This window comes from Chlorocebus sabaeus, chromosome 11, assembly GCF_047675955.1.
Source record: "Chlorocebus sabaeus isolate Y175 chromosome 11, mChlSab1.0.hap1, whole genome shotgun sequence".
NCBI classification, from domain to species: Eukaryota; Metazoa; Chordata; class Mammalia; order Primates; family Cercopithecidae; genus Chlorocebus; species Chlorocebus sabaeus.
The window spans coordinates 93,181,135-93,205,267 of record NC_132914.1 but is presented as its reverse complement, the minus strand read 5'-3'; the positions used below and the strand labels follow the sequence as shown (position 1 = coordinate 93,205,267).

The 24,133-nt window shown below is 39.5% G+C and overlaps 2 protein-coding genes across 2 annotated transcripts in view; one reads left to right on the top strand and one right to left on the bottom strand.

The window, feature by feature from the left end:
* The window catches only part of CCDC38 (coiled-coil domain containing 38), a 59,798-nt gene extending 51,123 nt beyond the window's left edge, over positions 1 to 8,675 (top strand). Inside the window, exons 13-15 of the mRNA XM_008004303.3 lie at positions 2,711 to 2,916; positions 6,192 to 6,285; positions 8,562 to 8,675. Coding sequence (XP_008002494.2) covers positions 2,711 to 2,916; positions 6,192 to 6,285; positions 8,562 to 8,675 — 414 coding nt within the window. The remainder of the gene's footprint in view (positions 1 to 2,710; positions 2,917 to 6,191; positions 6,286 to 8,561) is intronic.
* Positions 8,676 to 9,721: 1,046 nt separating this feature from the next.
* On the bottom strand, positions 9,722 to 16,898 carry SNRPF (small nuclear ribonucleoprotein polypeptide F). Its single transcript, XM_008004305.3, has 4 exons — positions 16,764 to 16,898; positions 14,666 to 14,791; positions 10,475 to 10,539; positions 9,722 to 9,860 (listed from the first exon to the last, which is right to left on the bottom strand). The coding sequence occupies exons 1-4, from the start codon at positions 16,764 to 16,766 to the stop codon at positions 9,794 to 9,796; spliced, it is 261 nt and encodes an 86-aa protein (XP_008002496.1). The 5' UTR covers positions 16,767 to 16,898; the 3' UTR covers positions 9,722 to 9,793.
* Positions 16,899 to 24,133: the final 7,235 nt, after the last annotated feature.

Here is a 24,133-nt window from a genome sequence, read left to right as displayed (position 1 = left end):
AATGGAATCATGTAACATGTCTGGCTTCTTTCTCTCAACACTATGTTTGTGAGATTCATCCATGTTGTTTAGTGTAGCAGTTGTTAGTTCTTCACTGAACATGAAATGGAACATAAACTGCTCCACTGTTCAGTTTGAGGAATGTGTTTATCTCTGGTTTTACTGTTTTCTTTGCACAAGGAGCCGATCAGTTGCAATTGAGAGAACTGTGTACAGTCAACACACAGAATGTGACATGGATTAGAATGACAGAACCCTTGAGTTCGAAAAGACTTTCATAACATCTAGATATCCATCCCCGCCTTCCGCTCTCCAGTTTTGATACAATGATTCCTCCTAAAACACTGCTCTGGTCATATCACTTCCCATTCACTGTTGAAAGGCACCTGAAGTTCTCTGATACCAGTCTTCCATAATTCCTGTTCCATTCACCCGGGCAGACTCCCTTGACAGCTCCTCCTCCGAGGTACGGTGGGCTGGGCCTGCCATCTGGGGGCAGTTCCAGGGATGGGGCTGAAACTTTCCTTCCCTGTCGTCAATTGGCCTGTGCCTTGTGCTCCCTTTTCTTTGCCTTTTTGCTTTGTCAGGCCAGGCTCTCAATCCCTTTTTCATACGTGAATGCCTTCATTCATCTCATTCTCCTCTCCTGTCTCCTAGCTCTTGTTCTTACCTTGTTATCTTAAGAAAATATCTCTTCTCACCATTTTCTCTCCTCTTAGAAGAGGGAATTTATAAAAAAAGGGGGGAGGGAGCAGTGGTGTAGAAAAGACATCGTAAAAAGCCACTGCTCTGCTCATCCATCTCTAAAACCATCTAAGTGTTCAACAGGTCTCCTTCAGAAATTTCCATCAACTAGCAACCACTCTCATCTTAAAGTTGTTTTTCCTCAAAACCAGTGGTGAATATATTTTTAAAGTATTTTTCTCTGCTTTATTTAGTGACACACGTTGCAGCAATATTGTTTTCGTATGCAATTTACAATATTTCAATCCGATGGGTTACTTTTATTTTCTTTTATATTTTTCGATGTCTCCAAGGTTTAGAAAAAGAACGTGCTGTTACATAAATAAGAAACACAGTTTTATTTTAGAGAAAGGGGAAAAGGGAAATTTATGGCCAATATAGGACTTTTGCTGTTTTCTATTATTATGTATTTCTCCAAGTTTTCTAAAAGGATCATGTCATTCATGTAAATAGGAAATATAATAAGTGTTACCTTACAAAGGTAAAAAGGAGCTTTATGCTAAACAGGACCATCAGAAAGCTTTTTAAGCTAGGAGGTGGAAGAGAAAAGCTGTTGGAAGTACACTCTTGATATCATATCTTGGGTTGTAATTGTGTTGGTGGCTCTGTAAGGTGTTCATGGTTCCAGGAAGGGCTTCCCATGGCTCCAGGAGCCACATCTGTCTTGAGAGTTATTTGTCGCTGGATTTATGGTGATGCTCATCTTCTTGAGCGGAAGCAGGAAATGGGGCAGAATACTACCTGGAGAGTGATTCACATTGCCCAGCAGTTTGTTGAGCTCCTCTTAATTGCAAACACCGGGTTCACAATGGCGAAAGAGGATGACAATTTTCTTATGGTCCTGAGACAAGTTACCTACCACCTCAAGAATCTCCACCAACAGTTAAAATGGCACAGTGTCGAGGTACAGGGATCGGCAAGGTTTGGCCTAAGCTTTTGTTTAGACTAGAATACTGCAATGGCTTCCCAACGAAAACAGTGAAAATGATACTTCTGAAAAGGCTTTAGTAGGCCAGCCTGGGTACCTGTTTGCTTGTAACTTTTTTTTCTGAGAGAATGCATTCAGTCATTTATTCAGCAAACATTTATCCAGTGCACAGTTATGTGCAAAGCACTGTTTTAGTCGTAAGTTTAAGCATAAGATGTAGCTCCTGCTCTCCTGGTCTATAAGGATAAGGCAGAGAACTATCATATAGGATGATTATAGTTTCACAATTATAACAGAGTAATATATGCAAAAAAGAGGGGAGCTGGGTTACATATTGTGCCAAAAGGAAATGCATCTGAGTGGCAAAAAACGATTTAAAATGTTTGTTGCCTCTATTTGAATTCTTAGGGAGTCAGATATACAAAAACATTCAAGCAAAAAATATTCTGCTCATTATAATTACTTTTTATATCTAGAGTTCAATATATTTTAAGAAAATAATCCAAGGTGTTACTATAGTAATGCTCTGACTATAAATTATGATATAAGTCAAATGTCACTGCTGCATTTTCTCAATGATCTGTTTTATTAAAACTTCTCCTTTAAAAAAGTAAACATCAGGCCAGGCACAGTGGCTCACGCCTGTAATTCCAGCACTTTGGGAGGCCAAGGCAGCCCGATCACCTGAGGTCAGGAGTTCGAGACCAGCCTGGCCAACATGGTGAAGCCCCATCGCTACTAAAAATACAAAATTTAGCTGGGCGTGGTGGCGCATGCCTGTAATCCCAGCTACTTGGGTGGCTGAGGCACAAGAATCGCCTGAACCTGGGAGGCGGAGGTTGCAGTGAGATGAGACTGCACCACTGCACTCCAGCCTGGGTGACAGAGCGAGACTCCATCTAAAAAAATAATAATAATAAAAAAAGTAAACATTTAATAGCATATACATGGGTTTTTACTGTAATATAGTAAAATGGTATTATATATTTATTGAATGTGCAATGTGATGTTAATGTTTTCTGCTCTTCTCAATCTCAGGAAATACTGATAGACTCACTTAGTAAAAAGATTACTGAAGTATACAAAGTCTGCATTGGAGATGCTGAGGATGACGGCCTCAACCCAATTCAAAAGCTGGTAAAAGTAGAGTCTCGCCTGGTAGAACTGTGTGACCTCATCGAATCCATTCCCAGAGAAAATGTGGAGGCAATTGAGAGGATGAAACAGAAAGAACGGCGGCAAAAGTATATTCAATAAGGATAAGAATGACTTAATGAGTAGCTGGTTTTGCTCAGATTCCACAAACACATTAGCAAGTCTCTTGTATAACGCCATATTATAGGGACACAGTGAGGAGGAATGAAATCCAGCCCTGCTCTCCTCATACAGCTATTATTTAGCGTGGAAGACACATTCATCAAATATTCTTAGGAAATAAATGTGTCATTACCAATGGTAATGAGCACTGCGAAGGAAGGAACTGGGTGAACAGAGTTCACCAGGGGCAACTGACCTAGTTTGGGATGGACAAACTAGCCTGGAAAAGCAAATCTTTGGTAATTATATAAAATTTATGAATAAGTAATTACATGAAAAGTTTTGACTACCTATCATGGGGAAGGAGAATTGCATTGGTGGTGAAGGACCCAAGGCATAGAATTAGGAGCCCGTCATGGGAAGACTGCAAGCAGACTCAATCTACCTGTAGTTCTCCCATGAAGGGCTCCTAATTCCTAATGAAGGAATTGTTTGAAAGTCAGAGCTACACAGTGAGGGTTTTCCGCAGTGTATAACTGCCAACACTTACGCAACGTTCACTCATTTATTCCTCAAGACAACCACATGAGGATTATCGTCCCTGGATCCCCACCCCATCCCTCACACCCTTGCATAGCTTGGTGCCCTTCAAAGGAGATCTGTGCATTGAGGGTGGTATGTCCTGACCGTGGCCTTTCAGAATGCATTCATTTACAAATTTCCATACCAAGTTAAATAAGAACTTTTATGGACAAACAGTTGTCCTTTGGTATCTGTAGGGGATTGGTTCCAGGACCTCCCAAGGATGCCAAAATCTGCAGATGCTTATGTCTCATATAAGATGGCATATTTGCATATAACCTATGTATATCCTCCTGTATACTTTAAAATCATTTCTCGACTACTTAATACAATGTAAATGCTAGAGCTGTCATACTGTATTCCTTAAAATTTGTAGTATTTTTATTGTTGGGGCTTTTCTCCACATATTTTCAATCTGCAGTTGGTTGAATGCCCAGATGTGGAACTGTGAATATGGAGGGCCTACTGTCCTAGTTTGAGGCAATGATTATTGTAAATATGACCCCTAGCCTACTGTGGCATGTAGGGAATGTTTACAAGTGGGATGATGTTCATGTAATAGCAAAAAACATGTTGAGAGGCCAACTAGTACTCTGGCTACCAGGCTGGGGATTAGACCATGCTGAGTGAGTTCAGTTCAACTATTTATGACTTTGTGACCTTAGGCAACACAAGCACTCTAGGTGGTTTCCTTATCTGTAAAATGGGAGTAATAATGGTACTTACAGGTTGTTGTGAGGATTAAATTAGATGATCCAAGTAAATTACAAGAGCATGCTTGGCACATAGTAAGCACTCAAATATTAGCCACTTGTATTAGATATTTTGTTATTGCCTACTACTTTACAGATGTATGGAGGATATGCTTACCCACAGTAAAAATGAAGTCCAGACTATATTATGGTGATTCTGATGGGATCTTATTGAACATAAAGCAAGCTTTAAAAAAAATTATAAATGAAAAGTTGGCCGGGCGCGGTGGCTCAAGCCTGTAATCCCAGCACTTTGAGAGGCCGAGACGGGCGGATCACGAGGTCAGGAGATCGAGACCATCCTGGCTAACCCGGAGAAACCCCGTCTCTACTAAAAAAATACAAAAAACTAGCTGGGCGAGGTGGCGGGCGCCTGTAGTCCCAGCTACTTGGGAGGCTGAGACAGGAGAATGGTGTAAACCCGGGAGGTGGAGCTTGCAGTGAGCTGAGATCCGGCCACTGCACTCCAGCCTGGGCGACAGAGCGAGACTCCGTCTCAAAAAAAAAAAAAAAAAAAAAAAAGAAAAGTTACTCCTTCCCTAAGATGACCTCATTATGACTACACTAACAGCACTTGCATCTTTTTTACAGTAAAAATATATTTGCATCAAAGTGTAATTACAACTCATTTTTAGCAGTGATACATGAATGTAATTCCAATTATTTACATTCTTCTTAAAAAGAATTTTAGCTGGGCCAGGCGCGGTGGCTCACGCCTGTAATCCCAGCACTTTGGGAGGCCGAGGCGGGTGGATCACGAGGTCAGGAGATCGAGACCATCCTGGCTAACATGGTGAAACCCTGTCTCTACTAAAAATACAAAAAAATTAGCCGGGTGTGGTGGCAGGCGCCTGTAGTCCTAGCTACTCGGGAGGCTGAGGCAGGAGAATGGCGTGAACCTGGGAGGCGGAGCTTGCAGTGAGCCGAGATTATGCCACTGCACTCCAGCCTGGGCAACAGAGCAAGACTCTGTCTCAAAAAAAAAAAAATATATTTTAGCTGATTTTCCCCATGGTTTGGGGCACCTAATTTTGCAATAGAAATGCTCAGTACATGTTATTTCCATTCCCTAGTATATAACCTTACACTTAGAATATCATTAAATAGGTTCATAAAATAGCTATCACGTATTTAGTGCCTATTGCTCACCACTTTGTACTTGATAAGTTGCATAGATTAATTTTTCCCTCAAAATAACCCTAAAGAGAATATGACAAATGGCATTTCTTGCTCATAATTTGAGGGTATTATTCAAAAAGATTAATTGGAAGGTACACTTTTGTGGCAGCTCACTAAGCTATGCATTTGTGTACTTTTCTGTATGTATGTGACACTTCAATTGAAAGGTTTAAAAAGAGGAAAAAGTAGCTGAAAGTTAATTCAAGTAGCTATAATACAAACTATCTGTAAAGTGCTGAAATGTTTGGGAGGCCGAGGTGGGCAAATCACGAGGTCAGGAGTTCAAGACCAGCCTGGGTAACACGGTGAAACCCCGTCTCTACTAAAAATACAAAAATTAGCTGGGTGTGGTGGCATGCAACTGTAATCCCAGCTACTTGGGAGGCTGAGACAGGAGAATTGCCTGAACCCAGGAGGTAGAGGTTGCAGTGAGCCAAGATTATGCCACTGCACTCCAGCCTGGGCAACAGAGTGAGACTGTGTCTTGGGGAAAAAAAAAAGTAAACCAAGATCTGGGTATATTTTATATTTTCCAAAATGATGAAATTTCTTCCCATTTCAAAATAGTATTTGTTTTTGAGATTTACCTGAATATTCAAAAGCCACTCTTATGAGTAAAGATGAAGTATCATTTTCATTTAACTTTAAAGGAGGTCTTCTATTCACATGGCTCATTATCAAAGAGTAATGTACTTTTCTTACTTAACGTGATTTATAGTTACAAGAATGTTTCTCCCTTCTTGTGACAGGTTTCGTGATGAGAAAATGAGAGAAAAACAAAGACACCAAGAGGAAAGGCTAAAAGCTGCTCTGGAAAAAGCAGTAGCACAACCAAAGAAAAAGGTTTGTTTTGCTATTAATAGATCCAGCCATATCAATATGTGAGTGCCTCTGTGGTACAAAAACAAAATACTTGATTCGTCTAACTTATCCAGGTTGAACTTCAGAAGGATAATCTTTCTTGCTCACAGCTTCAATTGGTCTCTCTGGTTCCTTGTTATTTTTAGAATAATTCAAATTAGTGGCTCTCTAGTTCTCAATTAAACACTTTTTAGTAAAAGAAGCCTCTTCTCTCTCCTCTTTTTCTTTAGCCCTAGGTTCATTAAAATCAGGTAATTTTTTTTTAGTTTTTTGGAATAGATTATAAAAACATATTGTTCAAAGTTCAAAAGATACAAGAGTATTCAGTGTAAAGTCAGTCTTCCTCAGTTCCCCTTCCTGGAGGCAACCACTGTTAACAGGTTCATTTGCATCTCTCTGGAAATATACATACACATATATGTATTTATGTACATATTCCTTTTCTTACTGATAGCTAGGAACTTGGCTTCTTTCACTCAGTAATGTTTTGGAGATAAGTGAACCTAGAGAATCGCATGTAACTGTGGGGACTGTGTACAATCCCCATATTGTAAAGATAATGAGATTGACAGCTGGAGTCAAAATGATTTGCCCAGAGTCGCTATGACGTAGCAGCAGAATCAGGACCAGAAGCCAAAGTTCTTTATTTTGCAAGACCACCTGTCCAATCAGAAGTTTGGGATTAGGCAGTCACGTACAAGTGGTCCATCACTTCTACACAGGGTAAGGAGGGCCTTTTGTTTTACATGCCACTCTTTCCCTCCTCTGGGATACAGTCTGAAATATATTCCAGAAGGACAATTTCCTGGTTATCTGCAAAGCTATTGTGGACACTGATTCTTACCATAGTAACAGCTAACGCATAACGAATGCTTACTGTGTGCTTTATAACCAACCTCTTGAGGTAAGAACTTGAAAAAAATTCTGAAATATGGGAATTGTTAATATGTGCCATAGCAAAAAGATGATTACTTCAAAATATTTTATTGAAATACTTCACCTTAAAAAGGGTATTTATCTAGTTCAATTCTTTCCATGAAGACTTTCCTCACCTGTTCTCTCCTCCCAAGAATTAACCATTCATCACCCTTCCACATGGACTACTTAGTAAACCCACCAAATTGAAATTATTTTTTAATATATTCACCTTTCCTTCTAGACCATGAGTTTTATGACGTTTGTATCCCTAATACCTGGCACATCATGGATACTTGATGTATAGTGAATTAACAGACTAAAAATGAGCATAAAAACTAAACCTGGAAAAAACTGGGGAAAAAATGGTTATCTGATAAATGAACAACACACAATGACCTCTGATAGAAGCTGACCCAATTAGGACACTTCATCATTGGTAATTTTTTCAGACAGTATTAATAACAAATGTTACCAAAGATCTCTGACAGTGAAAAATTCTGATATTGCAGAATGAATTCAGAGATTCTAGTCCCCCAAGGACATTTTTGTTGTTACAGTGATGGGGAAGAGTGCTATTGTTATTTAGGTTCTCTTGGGCCTGCAATGCAGGGGACAATCTCACATAAGAATTGTCCTAAAATGTCAATAGTGCCTTTTGAACACAGTGGCAATGTCCCATCAAATCTCACAGAATTATGGCAGTTTTCCCACTTATACATTTAATTTATACAAATTCAGCTACAAAAGCAAAACAAAATAAAAAGCAGGCGAGGGAATCCCAAAAGTAAAGAGAAAAATAAGTAGTAATATACTTGAGTATATATGCCCTAGAGAGAATGAATAGGTATGAACTAGGGGTTTCCCAAAGCCTCTTCTGTTGGGAACACCTCCAGAAGCCAGCCAGTGTTCAAGATGGTACACGGTTTTCTGGACTTAACAAGATTTCTAAATGCTAGTCAGGTGCTCAACAGGAGAAAGCCATCTCTTCCAACCATGAAGGAAAAACTGGCTATGGCACTTACTGAGAAAATGGTGGCCTTCAACATGGTGCTTTTCTAGGCTGAACACATTTGAACCGTATACTACTGGATGACTCTACCTAAGTTTTCCCACTTCCCAATAAAACCTAACTGTTGCTCCTTCTGCATACTTATCGGTGTCCAGTTTGCTACTCAACTTTGCCTAGCATGTTAGACATCCGTTAGGTTACAAGTCCCTTTTAACTGTGATTAGTTAATATTACAAACCACATTATTCCTTGTAAAAATCAAGTTAATATTGGTATTTCACAAATTTCAATAGAAAATGGAAAATATTAAGTATTTCGTTTTTCTTTTCAGTTGGGAAGACGACTTGTCTATCATTCAAAACCTCCATCTGCTAACAAACAGCAGCTACCTTTAGTCAATGAAACAAAAACAAAAGCACAAGAAGAAGAATATTTTTTTACTTGAATAAAAGCAGTAAGACATTTTATTACCAGAATGTCTTAGGTATATTTTGTAAATCTTGGCTTTCACTAATGGCAATATTCTGCCCCATGTACCAGGCCTAATCAATTTGAGGAAGACAGGCCCTTATTCTAAGGGCCATAGGATTAGGAATAAGTTATTTTCTTTTGTTGAAGTCTTTATTCATATCATAAGTATTAGTCCATATAGCTCAACATTGTTATCTATACTTTGAGTTGTTCCACTTGGGGATACACAAAGATAGTTTACTGATAAAATTGTATGGTAAATGACCACTGAAGTGTAATAATGGCCATTCTCTTACAACATGAGAATGTAAATGATATATTTTCTCAACGCATCTGTAGGGAAGTTCATAGCACGCTGTTATTACTATGGAATATACAGTTTAACAATGTACAACTCTAAAATATCTGAAGGGTTTTGAAAGGCTTAAAACTTAACCTCGAAGTTATGGTCTCAGAACATAACTGTGAGACCAGTTTTTATTCCACATTACGTTTTGTTCAAAGAACTTTTTTCTCCTTAGTAAACAAATCATATGCCCTCAGCCTGAATGTCAGTTCCCAATTTCTGTTGTGCCCTGTCTGTACAATCATTTTAATTTTTAGAAGATGTTTCAGTTTTAGCTACAATATGTGCATTTAGCTTATAGTGACACAGAATTAACATGTAATTTATTGACTAAGTAAAATAAGACAGAATATTATTAATGCCAAGAAAATGTTTAATTTTATACATGTTAAAAGTGGCTCAAAAATAACCTGAAAACGTTGCATTTAAAAGGTGGCAGCTAATAGATAATTTTACAAGAAAAGGTCTGAAATTCACCTTCATAAAAATATCTAAAGCATATAAATAATTATCCTTTATGGGGGGGAAAAAAAAAGAGCATTGAGCTTACAAAAGAAAAGCAACTTAAATGAAATTCGGTGGCTTTTAAAGCATTAGTTCTGTGAGTAATCTTTCCCAACTGGTTCAACATTTGAGCTTTGCTTGTAAATATCTGAATACAAATAGTTCGCAAGTCAAGTTGAAAAACAAACAAATCTTTATTGTCTAGAAATATATATATAAAAAAAAATCCCCAACAAAAGATGCTATTCTCTCATTTCCCCATCTTCTTCCTCTTCTTCCACACCTCTGATATAAAGGACATTATTACACCTGTAAATAGAAAAAGTCCATTTTGTTGTTCCAACCAGAAACTTGTATGATCTGAATTACTGTATTTTTATTATGAATATACTGAATGCTATATTTACAATATTCTTGTCTTAAAAAATTTTTTAATATATTTGTTTTTAAAAAGAGTTTTACATAGACTTGTTGAAAAGCACATTGCACTTATTTTCCACCATATGGTTGTTAAAATGACACCTTTATGATTTTCCAAAGGAAATAATTACCAGAATTTGAAGCTTTGAAGCTAGTACAGAGAATCAATATAACAAAAATCCTTACAAACAGCCAGACCCAACTAAAATTCAAAACTAAGTTCTTGCAATGAAGGCCACTGCAAAAGGTTGCCACTGTAAAAGGTTATAGCTAAGAGCCAGAAAATTTAACACTAGAAAAATCTTTTGGCCAGTTCTAAAACATCTGAAAACTTACCTTTGATAAGTTTAACAATTTCAAAGACTTTTGAAGTCTAATTGTAAAGTATTATAATAGTGATTTTTTTCTTAAAGTACTTCCAAAATTGAGGCACTAATATATATAGAACAGGTATTCCTAATGCTCACCAGTAACGCCTTACATATACCACTGCTGTTTGTTACCTTATTAAAACTTCACCCAGATGTCCAGACAAAGCTCCATCTATGTATTCTTCTGTATTTGCAAGCTTTCAATAAAAAGAAATAAATTAGTATAATCACACAGGAGGAAAATATTACAATACAGCTAATACTGGTGAGAGAACTTACTATGACCTTCCTATACCAAAAACTCAAATTTATCTATAATTAATAAACAGAGGATGAGCTTTCTATTACTACTGTAGTACTTTTGGTTTCATATAAACCTTCAATAAAATTAATATTCATGGATGTAGAACAAATATATAATAAAGTTTGTCTCAACATAAGTCTCGGAATCTCCCAGGTTATGTAATATTTCTTTCCATTAGATATCAAAACAGTGTGTGGAAGAAGGCAGTCTCTATGAATAAATTGTGATTAAAAAGTTTTCTGAAAATTCATTCTAAAGAACCAGACGTTAAGTTTTCTCAGAGTAAAACATAAATCATATTGAGGTGTCCAAATGGGTATACAAAAGCTATGGCTAGCATGCCAAATACTTTTATATTAGTCAGCAACCAAAGCAGATAACTGAGTTAGAATTTTCTTCTTTTCCTGTCTTTTAAGAAACAGGGTCTCCCTCTGTTGCCCAGGCTAGAATGCAGTGGCACAATCATAGCTGAGCAAAACCTTGAACTCCTGGGCTCCTCCTGCCTCAACCTCCTGAGTAGCTAGGCCTAAAAGCATGTGCCACAAAGTCTGGCTACTTCAAAACAATTTTTTTTTTTTTTGTAGAGATGAGATCTTGCTATACTGCCCAAGCTGGTCTTGAATTTCTGCCTTCAAGTGATCCTCCTGCCTTGGCCTCCAAAGTGATGGGATTACAGGCATGAGCTACCACATCTGGGCCTGAATAAGAAAATTTTTTTAAATTATGTACTAATAAACAGGGAAAAACAAGTTCTTAAGTGAAAGTTAAATAGTTAACAGTGACTTTTACAGTTATTTTGTTGAACTCTATTATTTCTAATTTTATATCAAAATGTTTAGCTTTCCTTCTACATATAGGTAACAATCTTTACTTGTAATTAAAAGAAAAATCACAATCAATGCCACCTGGGACTCAGCGACGGCACTAACAGGAGTGAAGGGAGAGAGGGAGGTTTCCTTCACAACTTCACAACTAGGCATGTGGAAAAGGAAAAGAAAAACACGGCTTAACAATAAGGATTAAAATAGGATGTGACATAAGTCATGAAAAACATGTTAATGAACACTACTACTGGATGTTACTCCCTCTCTTATAGAAAACAAAAAGTAATCTTCATTATCCAGATGATAGTTTTGTCTGAAATATATGAAGTTGTTGAGACAATTAGTTTGTATGTAACGGCTATAAGAAATAATGTATTAAGAGCAACTAATTTTTTGTAAAAGGTAATTACAACATTTAACTGGTTTCTAAATTACACAATAATGCTCCAAATACTTTCTATCATGTATTAAATTCAGTCTTCACCATCACTTAACAGGCTTTCTATGGCCACCATTCTAACCTAACTTTGTCATTTGTCCCTTAACTCAATCTGCTCTGGCCTTTTTGCTGTGCTTTGAACATACCAAGCATGCTTCCACCACAGGGCCTTTGTACTTGCTATTCCCTCAAACTGGGATGCTTTTCCCCAGACACTCACCTGAGTTGTACACTAATTCTGGTATCTTCCAGAATTCGCTTCCTCAGAGTGGCTATCCTATATAATATTGCACATACTGTCTCTCTATTCTCTTTTTCTTCATGCATGGCATTATCACACCTATTATCACATTATATTACCACCTCCCACCACTAAAACATAAACTCTTGAGGGCAGGGATTTTGTTTTGTTCAATGCTATATTCACAGTGCCAAGCACATAATGGGACTCAATAAATATTTGCTGAGGGAACAAATTCAAACACTGGTATCAATATGGTTGACTACTCAAAGTGGTTGGTTACTTAGACATTTTTTAACTCTGGCAGGGTCACTAGCAAGCTATATTAATTCTAAAACAATTATTAAGTGGTAAATCTTTTATTACTGAGATGTTAATTTCCATAGCATAAAATTCACCCTTTTAAAGTGTACAATTCAGTGGTTTTTAGTATATTCAAAAACCTGTGCAAACCTGTGCAACTATCACCACTAATTCCAGAATATTTTAATCATAATTCATATACTTCCCAGATTTTTCTATGGTCTTGGTAAATGATTCCTGTTTAGGGAATTGTCCAAACTCAAACTATGTTTTGGGGACCTTAGTGTCATGTGCTCAGGTGGTAATTGCCTAAGTTAAGGAAAATCATAGCTCTCTGCCTACTTAAATACTCCTTTGAGTACTCTGCTTATAAGTATGGAATCCTTGGATTCATGATTGGATTGACCACCTGTCTTGATAGCCTTTAAAAACCTGGCGGGAAACTACTACTATTAAAAAACAACAACCCCAAACTAATTTTTTAAATATGCAAAAGACATTAACAGGCATTTCTCCAAAGATAAACGAATGGCCAATAAACACATGAAAAGGTGCTCAACATCATTAGCCACTAGGAAAATGCAAATCAAAACCACAATAAGATACCACTTCACACCCATTAGAATAACTATTTTATAAACACCCATAGAAAATAACAAGTGTTGGTGAGGATGTGGAGAAACTGGAACCCTTGTGCATTACTGGTGGGTATGGAAAACCATGTAGCTGCTGTGGAAAATAGCGTGACAGTTATTCAAAAGGAAAAAAAAATTTTTTTTTGTTTTTTGAGACAGGGTCTTATTCTGTTATCCAGACTAGAGTGCAGTGATGTGATCACGGTTCACTGCAGCTTCAACCGCCCCACGCTCAGGTGATCCTCCCACCTCAGCTTCCTGAGTAGCTGAGAATACAGGTGCCCACACCACCATGCCTAGTTAATTTTTGTATTTTTTTTGTAGAGATGCAGTTTTGCTATCTTGCCCAGGCTAATCTCAAACTCCTGGGCTCAAGCAATCTGCTACCTCAGCCTCCCAAAGTGCTGGGATTACAGGCATGAGCCACCACGCTTGGTCTCCTTAAAAATTAAACTTGGAATTACCAGTAATCCAGTAATTCCACTTCTGGGTATATACCCCAAAGAGCTGAAAGCAGGGACTCAAACAGACATTTGTATATCTGTGTTCACAGCAGCATTACTTACTACAGTCCAAAGAGGGAAGCAACCCTGTGTCCACCAAGAGGCAAACAGATTAGAATGTGGTATATCCATACAATGGAATATTATTCAGTCATAAAAAGGAAGTTCTGACACATGCTACAACATGGATGAACCTTGAATAATACACTACGCTATGTCAAACGAGCCAGACATAAAAGGATAAATACACGATTCCATTTGTATGAGGTATTATGCATGGTCAAATTCACAGACATGTAGAATAGTGGTTACCATGAGTTAGCTAGGTGAAGGAAGCAATGGAAACTTATTGTTTAAAGTTTAATTGTAAAATTATTGTTTAATGGAAAATTACTGTTTAATGGGCAAAAAATGTCACTTTTGGATGATAAAAAAGTTCTGGAAATGGATAATGGTAATGGCTGTAGAACAATGTTAAGGTACTTAGTGCCACTGAATTATACACTTAAAAATGGTTAGAGTGGCAAAATTGTAATGTGTATTTTACCACAATAAAAAGAAAATTAATTACAAAAAAAACCCCACCAAAACACATGGCTGAATCATTTACAGAAACTCATTTGACAGACATACAGTCAGTTCAATTTCTTCGGCAGATGTGTCTTTCCCCTGAAGGAATGAATTTCCTCAATAACTTTGGTGTTGTGCCTTTAGCATCATTCATTAAAAGACTCATGAATTTCACTTGAAAACTTTCTTTCAGGGCTAAATGATGAGAAATGTTTTGTTTTCTCCAGCAAAGTAGTGTGTTTCCCTTACAGTATTATTATGAATTAAATGTCTGAGCTCTTCTTACTTTAACTACTAGGAATAAAATCTGTGGCTGAATTCTGGTTTAAGTCCATGTCTCGTACCTAGTATATCATAGTATCCTCCCTGGCTTTGACTTTATTTTTTAATTTTGCCGTACATTTGTCAATTTAATTGTATGTATTCTTATTAGACTAAACCTTTGAGCAATAAGGTGAAGCAAACTAAATGCAATGTTATGACCTTTACAGCTCTTTAGCTTACCTGCATGTTCATGTAGCCATCTACAGATACCAGATAGCCCTTGTACTCCATTCCCCACTTAAGTTTCACCATCACTGGCTTTCCTGTTAGTCCATTGAGGAAAGGTTTGGGATTGAGGGGTAAACTCTGCACAAAGAACAAAAAAGGACCCAATTAATTATTTTTCCTCCCACCACCAACTCTCTTCTACTAAATACCAATATATTGTGGTATGCAAATGAAGAAAACTCTTGACTCATTATTTTAGTACACAATTTTCACTTTTATTTATTGGAGAGTACCAGGGAAATTTAAATATCCGGTTAGCCAGTATCACCTTTAACCCATCAAAACAAAATACTCACTATTTACTTAAGATAACACCGACTACATACATCACTCACTGTTCTGAGCTCTAAAGAAACAAAGATAAAGGCACTTAAAAAAAAAAAAAAAAAAAGCGGGCCAGAAAGGGTGGCTCATATCTGTAATTCCAGCATTCTGGAAGGCCAAGGCAGGGGGATCACTTGAGGCCAGAATTTCAAGACCAGTCCAGGCAACATAGTGAGACCACCTTCTCTACCAAAAATAGTCAGATGTGGTGGTGCACACCTGTAGTCCCAGCTACTAGGGAACAGAGCAAGACCTTGTCATAAATAAATGAGTCCCTGTCAAGAAGTTGGAGATGGGGAGGGGGGCTCCTCACATACAAATAATTATACTGCATATTGCAACATAGTAAGAGGAGATATACTAGGCACAAGGGTACCGAAGCAATCCAGGGAAAAAAGGAAAGGTTGCCTGAAATAAGTAATACCTCAGTTTTAAAGAATGAGAATTTATTTCCAGAGCGGGAAAAAATCCTGTTCCAGGCAAGGCTAGCTACTTATGTAAAAGGAGGGAAGAGTGAAGCAACAAGGTGATTTTGGGGACATACAATTCAGCATTGTCAAAGTCCCAAATATAAGACTACAGAAGGAAGCAGAGGGCAGATCACGCTTGACAGTCTTTAACTGTGGAAGCTAGGGCTAGGTCCTATCTGACTTTGTCACTAGCACTGCCTCTTATAGCAATCACTTAAAGTTTGTTCAGCAAACCATTAACATCTCCAGTGAATTCGGTTTTTGCCCTTTTCTGCTCACTCACCAGTCAAAGAAAGAACAGAACTAAGAAACTTGACTACTAACCCCCTCTAACATTCGGAGTGACTTGATACGGCGATTACTCCAATAACCTAATGGGTCTCCAGTTTTCATTCTCCAATTTATTATCCACCACAGCAACATGATTTTTTAAAGTGCACATCAAATTGTCATATTTCTGCTTAAAATGATTCAACGTCTTCCAACTCAATCATTTTCAATTGATTTGGAGTACAATCAAAACCTCCCAATACAGCCTAAGAGGTCCTGCCCAACGCCTGCTCCTCCGACACCATCTCGTAACCACTCTTCCTGCAAGTAGCTGTACCTTTTTGTCAATTTCTCCAACTGACCAAGCTTCTTTCCGGCCGCAGGTCTTATGCTCCTATTCCCTGTGCTCGGTACACTCCTCCTCCTGCTCTTTAAAGGGTCGTATTTCATGACACTTAGGCTTCAGGTTAAATTCCACCTCCTAGGGAGGCCATCTCTGACTAAGCCTCTAAATGTCTAACGCGCACCCTCACAGCCTCCTGTCTGCATTCTTCTTAGCACTTATTACTTGCAATTGCATATTTGTTATTTTTTGACTAATGTCTGTTTTCCCCAACCAACTGAGTTAAACTAGAGCATGGCCGTATCATTACTTTCATGCAATGAAAGTGAATTTTGGAGTGTGGTTAAGTGGGAAGTGCAAATTCTCTTTGAGTTTTACCCCGACCCTGTAGCCACAAATAAGAATATCCTAAGCCCGGATTCAAACAAAGAGGAGAAGGCACGGGCACTCCTAGGAAAAGAAAGGCATCGGGAGGAGCACGCGCCTCAGAAATCCTAAAAGCAGAGTGGAAGAAGCTGGCGACCGGGTGCGCGGCGCCTCACGCGGATGAATGGGAAACGCGCGAAGCAACCACTAGGCCCCGCGAGGTGGTCTCCCTCCTTCTCTTTCTCCCCGCTTCTCCCGCCGTTCTCGTTCTCCTTACCATCGTAACCACAGCCGAATATTGCAGGCTACTCACTGCCGACCAGACTGCCGCTTGTCTCTCGTGACTACAGCAGGTACCCTAGGTCCCGAGCCGCTGAGTTTCAAGAAAAATGGCCGCCAAACAGGAGTGTGACCTTTCACCTCCCACCACGGCCCTTCCTGCCTCTGTGATTGGACGCAAAGAGATGCGCGCTGATTGGAGGAGATGGTTAGACCAGTATCTCCTGGCAACCAGCAGCGGCTTGAGTTTGCGCCTGGCCGGCTGCGCGCGGGTCTTGGGAAACCCGCTCTGAGGAGCAAGGTGAGGCAGCCAAGGACTGGAGGCAGGCCGGTGTTGTAAATGTGCGGTCTGGGAGAGGCTGTGTAACGGATGTGACTTCTCCCCAACTTGGTTAATGGGGATTTTACTTTGTCTTTTTACACCCGTGAGAATGTTCGGGATCCCAGAGTTCCTTTCTCACTCTTCCAACAGGTTCCAGGATTTGGGGGCGCCTCTGCCGCAGGCCGTTTCTATCTGAGTATTCTCTCTTCTGCAACACCCATTTCAACCCCTTTTAAAGGAATTCGGGGGTAGCCAGACAAGACTAGGGGCGGTGAAACGCACCGAAGGGAGTCGGATACAGAATTTATTTTAAACGAGGTCAGGTTGTGTCTGGGTTACGGTGTCATGTCCCCCCACCCCCCACGACCCCGCCGGCCCCATCTTTCTTTTGCATCGCCAGCAGAGACTGGCACGGCCTTCTAATGTGCATTTGAAATTACCTAAGGGCGTAAGCAATATTTCCGCTGTCACGGATTAAAACTTTCGACGTAACGGTGTTACCGAATCTCACTGGTTTTTGTCGTAATCCTAGTGAGTTCGGCTCACTCTGATCTGAAATGCTAAATGCAGTTCTTGGAGAACACGCCCTTTGGGAAGGAACGCTTTTTTGCGGCCCTGAAGAGATGGATTTGAGGTTGAGGATGAAATGTTGGTTGTTGAGGCACTGTGGAGCAGTGGGCAAGACTTGGAGAGTGCCTGCATTCGGAACCTGCGTCTATCAGGCGCAGCCGGTGTTGGGCAGTGTCTTAACCCCCAGGGCCACTGTTTCCACGGCAGGAACGCGGCTTTAAAAACGGAACCATCCTCAGCGTGGTTGCGAGAATTTAACCTAAAACGGGGCTTGGCCTTGTAAAAGCTCAGTGTTTCACATAAGTGTTGAACACGGACAAGACAGTCATTGTCAGTGTAGTTTTTACCAAACAGTTATTAGATTTATTCACCTAAACTGAAGTGGATTTCTCCCTTAGTTTGTCTATTGTTTCATGAACTTTAAGTCTTTGTACAGACTTTGAGTTCCTGCTATGTGTCAGGCCCTTTCAACAATTGTGGAAATCTTACCTTACCGTCTGATTCGGGGTGACAGCCCCGTTTTAGAGATGAGGAAGCAGGCCCAGCAGGTAACTGTTACCAGTTGAGGGTAGCTGTCCGAGTTCTTGCCGTTTTCAACAAAGAATTGGACAAACGCACAAACAAAGCAAGGCAGCGAAAGCAGAGATTTATTTTAAATCAAAGTACACTCCACAGGGTGGGCACCGCCTGGTGCAAGCGGCTCAAGAGCATTGGTCACAGAATTTTCTGGGGTTTGAATGCCCTCTAGAGGTTTCCCATTGGCCCACAACCGGTCTGATTGGTTGCGGGAGGGGACCAATAAGAGGTACTTTCATTTTTCAACTGCCACGCAGAAAAAGTGGGGGTTGAAATGGGAGTAGCCTCTGATACCCAGTCAGCATGAATGGGCCTTAGGTTCCCTGCCTCCAGCCGCTATTCTTCTGCCTCATAACCTGCTCAGGACCACATACCTGGGTTTCAAAACTCTGCTTTTTCTACTTCATGAAGCTGCCTTTCAAAGACTCAATATGTACTTGAGAAGCCTGACTCTTTAGCTGTTTTCTCAGTGAAGCAAAATACTACGATAAACACATTATGTAAAGATTGTGCATTTAAGTTTGGTTTTTCTCTTCATGTTAATTTTTTTTTTTTTTTTTTCCGAGACAGTCTCATTCTGTCACCCAGGCTGAACTGCAGACGTGTGATCTTGGCTTACTGAAGCCTTGACCTCTTGGACTCAAGAGGTCCTCCCACTTCAACCTCCCGAGTAGCTGGGACCACAGGCATGTGCCACCACACCCAGGTAATTTTTAAATTTCTTTTTGTAGAGATAGGGTCTTTCTTTGTTGTCCAGGCTGGTCTCAAACTCCTGGGCTCCAGCTGTGCACCCACCTTGGCCTCCGAAAGTGCTGGGATTACAGGTGCGAACCACCATTCCTGGCCCATATTAAATTTTAATCTTAAATACCTTATTAAAATTAAGTGGGCATAAGTCATTGATATTTTTCTAATTATAAATATTATACAAAATTTTGGAAAATATAGAAATTCTGAACAATAAACCTAAAATCACTAGTAATCCCACCAATCAAAGAAAACTGTTAACTTTTATTGTAACATATGCACTTTTTTTTTTACAACAGCTCTACAGTTTTTTTTGCTGTTTGTTTTTTGTTTTGTTGTTGTTGTTGTTGTTGTTGTTTTGAAGACAGAGTCTCACTCTTTCACCCAGGCTAGAGTTAAGTGGTGCGACCTTAGCTCACTGCAACCTCCGCCTCCCAGATTCAAGCAATTCTCGTGTCTCAGCCTCCCAAGTAGCTGGGACTACAGGCATGCAGCATCACATCCAGCTAATGTTTTGCTAATTTTTTTTTTTTAATTTTTAGTAGGTATGGGGTCTTACCACTTTGCCCAGGCTGATCTTGAACTCCTGAGCTCAGGCAATCCACCCACCTCAGCCTACCAAAGTGCTAGGATTACAGGTGTGAGCCACCACACGTGGCCTACACACAGTTTTGTAACTTGTTTTCTTCACTTTATATTGAGCAAATTCTCATATGACTAAATATACTCTTCTAAAGTGTGGCTTAATATCTTCATTATACAAAAAAAAAAAAAAAAAAATCTTCATTATACTTTGTATTTTGCATCTGTGATAACATATTATTCTATTATTTTCATTTTTCCTCCTGTTATAAACAGTCTGCACTGAATATACTTTTACATGAATCTTCGAGTGTATTTTTGATTCTTTACCATAAATTCTTAAAAATACAATTCCTAGGTTATAAGGCATTACTATTTTAAAAGCAAATATATATATTGCCATGTTGGCATGTAGCTCCACAGAATATTCATCAGAATAATTGGTTCAAATATAGGGGAAATAACAGGCTTTATATTTTTCAAAGATGAGATAGAATACATTTTGAGCACATATGAAGAAAATGACCCCTAATTGTTAATTAGGATGAACAGTTTCGTGAGTTCTACCATTATTTATCCTATAACACAAAAGTTCCAGTGGTATACAATCATTTAAAAAGGAATTTATGAAATGATTTAGAAATATTTACTGAGGTGAGTAAAATGAATGTGTAATATCTGCCCTTGTGGAACTTTAAAACCTCTTTGAGAAGAAGGGGATCAATATGTATTGAATGCCTTTCATGTTATGCCAGGATATTTTATTATGTAATTTGTCTAATTTAAATCCTCACAGTACTTCAAGGTAGATATTATTATAATCCCCATTTTAGAGATGAGGAGACAGCTTCAGAGAGATTATGTATTTTTGTCAAAAGCCATGTGGAAGGTAAAATGGCTCCAAAGCCTAAGATTTTTCCTGTATACCACGCTGCTGCTCCCAAAAATGTGGTTAAGTAGAGTACAAATAAACAAATATATAGAAATACAAATATTAATGCAGGATGAAGAGGGATAGCATTTAGGAAGTTACTTTTGAAATTGATGAGCTCTTCTTTTTATTTTGTTTATTCTCATAATTCCAACATCTTTTTTTTTTTTTTTATTGTGGCCAGAATCAGCTACAGGTATAGTCGGAATAGGTTTAAAGGAGGAAAAATCCAAGATTTGAGTGCTTTCTGTCTGGTGGAAGCTTTCTGTATATATTTTTGTCAAACCTGAGAGATACGGTATTCTGTCTAGCGAAGAAGTTAAGATTAAAAAATATATGAGCTTCCTTGGATCATACAAACACTGAACCTAGATTAGAATTCAAATCTTTTTGGTGGTTCAAAGCCCATTGTACCACTGTAGAGAGACAATCATACCTCAAAGGTGTAGGAACATAAGAACCCCCCTCTCACCTCTTGCGGTTTGATATTTGAGTCTGAGAAATAAATAGACGATAGACCAATTACAAGGAGAAAAAGCACAGCGTACATTGATTTATGCGCAGGGGAGCATCACAGGAAGCTGAATGCCCAATTCTAGTAGCACTAGACCCAATAAGGTCTAGAGGTTTATATACCCTTATTCAGAGGGGAGAAGGGAATGCAGGATGTAAGCAATTTTAGAAGAGTAATGATTTTTATGAGATGAATGGGTCCATAGAACAGACAATAGTCTGGGACAAAGTTCATCTGGGCTGTAGGTACGGTGTTTGATTTTCAGTCTTTTCCTCTGTGATATGAGTTTAATTTTCCTTGGTTAATGAAATTTCAGTAAGAAGATTGAAGACAATTGTTTTCCTCTTCAGTGGATTGGATCTTTAAGTAGATAAGGGAACTTCAGAGAAAAGTCTCTTCCTGTGCTTCAGGAGAGGAGGAGGGGCAAGAGATAGGGGATGGGAGAAGGTCAGAGACAGACCCTAGTTCTGAGGCTGCTGCTTTAGTACAAAGTATTGGTATGTCAAAGCACCATGCTTTGGGGTATCATTTTCTGAACCCCGACAAAGGAAACTTGGTATTGTTAGGAGCCACGACTGTCTGAGTTCAAATCCTGTCTTTGCCATGTGCAGGTTATCTCTGCTTCAATCTCCTCATCAATAAAGAGGATGATCATGATAGTACCCATCTTAAAAAAATTTTTTTTTAATCAGGTGGGCTCTACCTATGTTGCCCAGGCTGGTCTCAAACTCCTGGGCTCAAGCAGTCCTCCTGTCTCAGTCTCCCAAGTGGCTGGGATTACAGGTGTACACCACCATGCCCAGCTCAATACCCATCTTATAAGGCTGCTATTAGGATACAATATTTGTGGTATTTATCCATCTCCTGATACTGAATAATTTCTGTAGCAAGGTACATAGGCACGTGAGTAGGTCAATGTGACCTACTAATAACTAACACTAATTACTAATATGGGACTACTTGTTTACTGCTTGCTAAACTGCTGCTTGCTCAAAAAGTTCTGGGCCATTGGCTCTGATTCTTCAGCTGTGCTGGAATCCACTGTGCGCCTGACATCTATTTGTCTAGGTCTATCACTTCACCTCTTGGGACTTGGGGGGCAAGGGAGACTGACACAGCTATGACGATGCTTCTGCTGTTTGCTGTGGGTAGTAAACTGTCTTGTTCTGATTCATTGAGTCTCATTGTCTCCTTTCGGCACCTGTGGAGAGATAGCAGGTTTACTCCTTGCTATCTAAAGTTGTGCTGCTCTCCTGACTCTCACAGGGTTAACATTAAATGAAGAATATTAAATGAGATAATATATGCAAAGCAGTACACTATCTGGTCAGTAGTCAATGTTCGATAAATGGTTGTTCTACATTTATAGTCAATCAAAATCTATCCCCTAGAGCTTTGGTTTAAGTAATGTAAAACCAATGTAAAAGTAGCACCTTATATATTTATGGGGAGACCAATCCCTTTATGGACCAGAAAATTACTTCGCCTGATAACTCAAGATATAAGAGATTAGTCTAGACCGGAAACCACATTTATTAGTCATTAAATGCAGAGGGAGCTGGAGGGAACTAGCAATCAAGGACCTGGGAAACAGATGAGATAGAAAATAAGTGGATGCATACAATTTGTTCATATATATTGAGTTATATTAAAAAGGCAGTATAGGCCGGGCAGTGTGGTTCATACCTGTAATCCCAGCACTTTGGGAGGCCGAGGTGGGTGGATCACTTGAGTCCAGGAGTTCAAGACCAGCCTGGCCAACATGGTGAAACCTCCATCTCTACTAAACCTCGTCTCTACTAAAAGTACAAAAATTAACCAAGCATGGTAGCGCACGCCTGTAATCCCAGCTACTCAGAAGGCTGAGGCACAAGGATCGCTTGAACCCAGGAGGCAGAGGTTGCAGTGAGCTGAGATGGCACCACTGCACTCCAGCCTGGGCGACAGAATGGGACTCTGTCTCAAAAACAGAAGGCAGTATATCGGTAGCAGAAGATAATAAAAACAGTATATTTAATAGCATATTATATGATTGTTTTATATGATTGGCAACATAATGGTTGATAATGCTGGTTCTAGAGGCCAGATTTGAGTCTTGAGTTTGAATCCTGCCCCCAGTACTTACTAGTGGGAACTTGTTACCCGCCCTCACTAAGCTTATTTTCCCATGACACAGGGAAAGTTGTTTCTTTCTTCCAGCGTGGTAGTGGATGTTAGGAGTTAATACAAGGTTGTTCCTCTATCCTTCCTGAAGATACGGTTTTAAAACCATTAGATGGAGTGAGCAAAGTATGCACCTGTGCTGGGGTATGGGGTAGTCACAGTGGTCCAAATGGAGGGAGGAGAGCATCCACATAAGAGAGCAGCCAGTGTGGGGTGTCAGAGCCTGAGTAGTAGGAGGAAGGTATCTACATAGGAGGGCAGGCAAAATGGGAAGTTGGTACCTGAGGAGGTGAGGATGGTGGTCACACGTGGTGAGGGGCAGCCCAGCACCAGCCATTGGAGCCCAAGTAGAATGAAGCATCCCCAGAGGGTGGCCTGACGGGGAGTGTTGGAGCCTGAGTGGGGTAAAGAGGGTGTCCACACTGCAGGGAAGAGGGTGGCCTGCTGTGGAGTGTCAGAGCCTAAAGGAAGTGAGGAGGATGTCCATGCAGAATGACCTGGCGCACCGTGTCAGAACCTGAATGGAATGAAGAAGAAATGCAGGGGAGGGGACAGTGGCAGGAAGGGAAATTTGTTACAAGGGCACTAATCAAAGGAATCAACCTATACCAATGAGCATACTTAATGCTCAGGTTTTAGTTTCTAGAAACCGCTCCCCACTAAAGGAACCAGGATTCCTTCTAACATTGGCTAATTCCAGTCTTCTTCACTATAGTAACTGGTAGACACTATCTTATTACAATCCAATGATCAAACAACGATCATTAGGAATTGGAAAATCAAAATCAGGTGCCACATGATAAGATACAAAGAGAAGATGCATTCTGTGGTATTCTTACCAAAGCCACATAACCTGAATCTAGTAATCAGGAAATATCAGACAAACCACACTGAGGAACAAAGTGGCCTGCAGTGTTCAAGAGTATCAAGGCCACAGAAAGATCTCCACGATAAATTGCTGAG

Excerpts from the sequence above, each read along its gene's own strand:
- SNRPF (XM_008004305.3), bottom strand. Across the intron at positions 10,540-14,665 it reads ATGGCTACATGAACATGCAG|CTTGCAAATACAGAAGAATA; the intron begins GTAAGCTAAAGA and ends TTTTATTGAAAG. Across the intron at positions 9,861-10,474 it reads CTGGGTGAAGTTTTAATAAG|GTGTAATAATGTCCTTTATA; the intron begins GTAACAAACAGC and ends TTCTATTTACAG.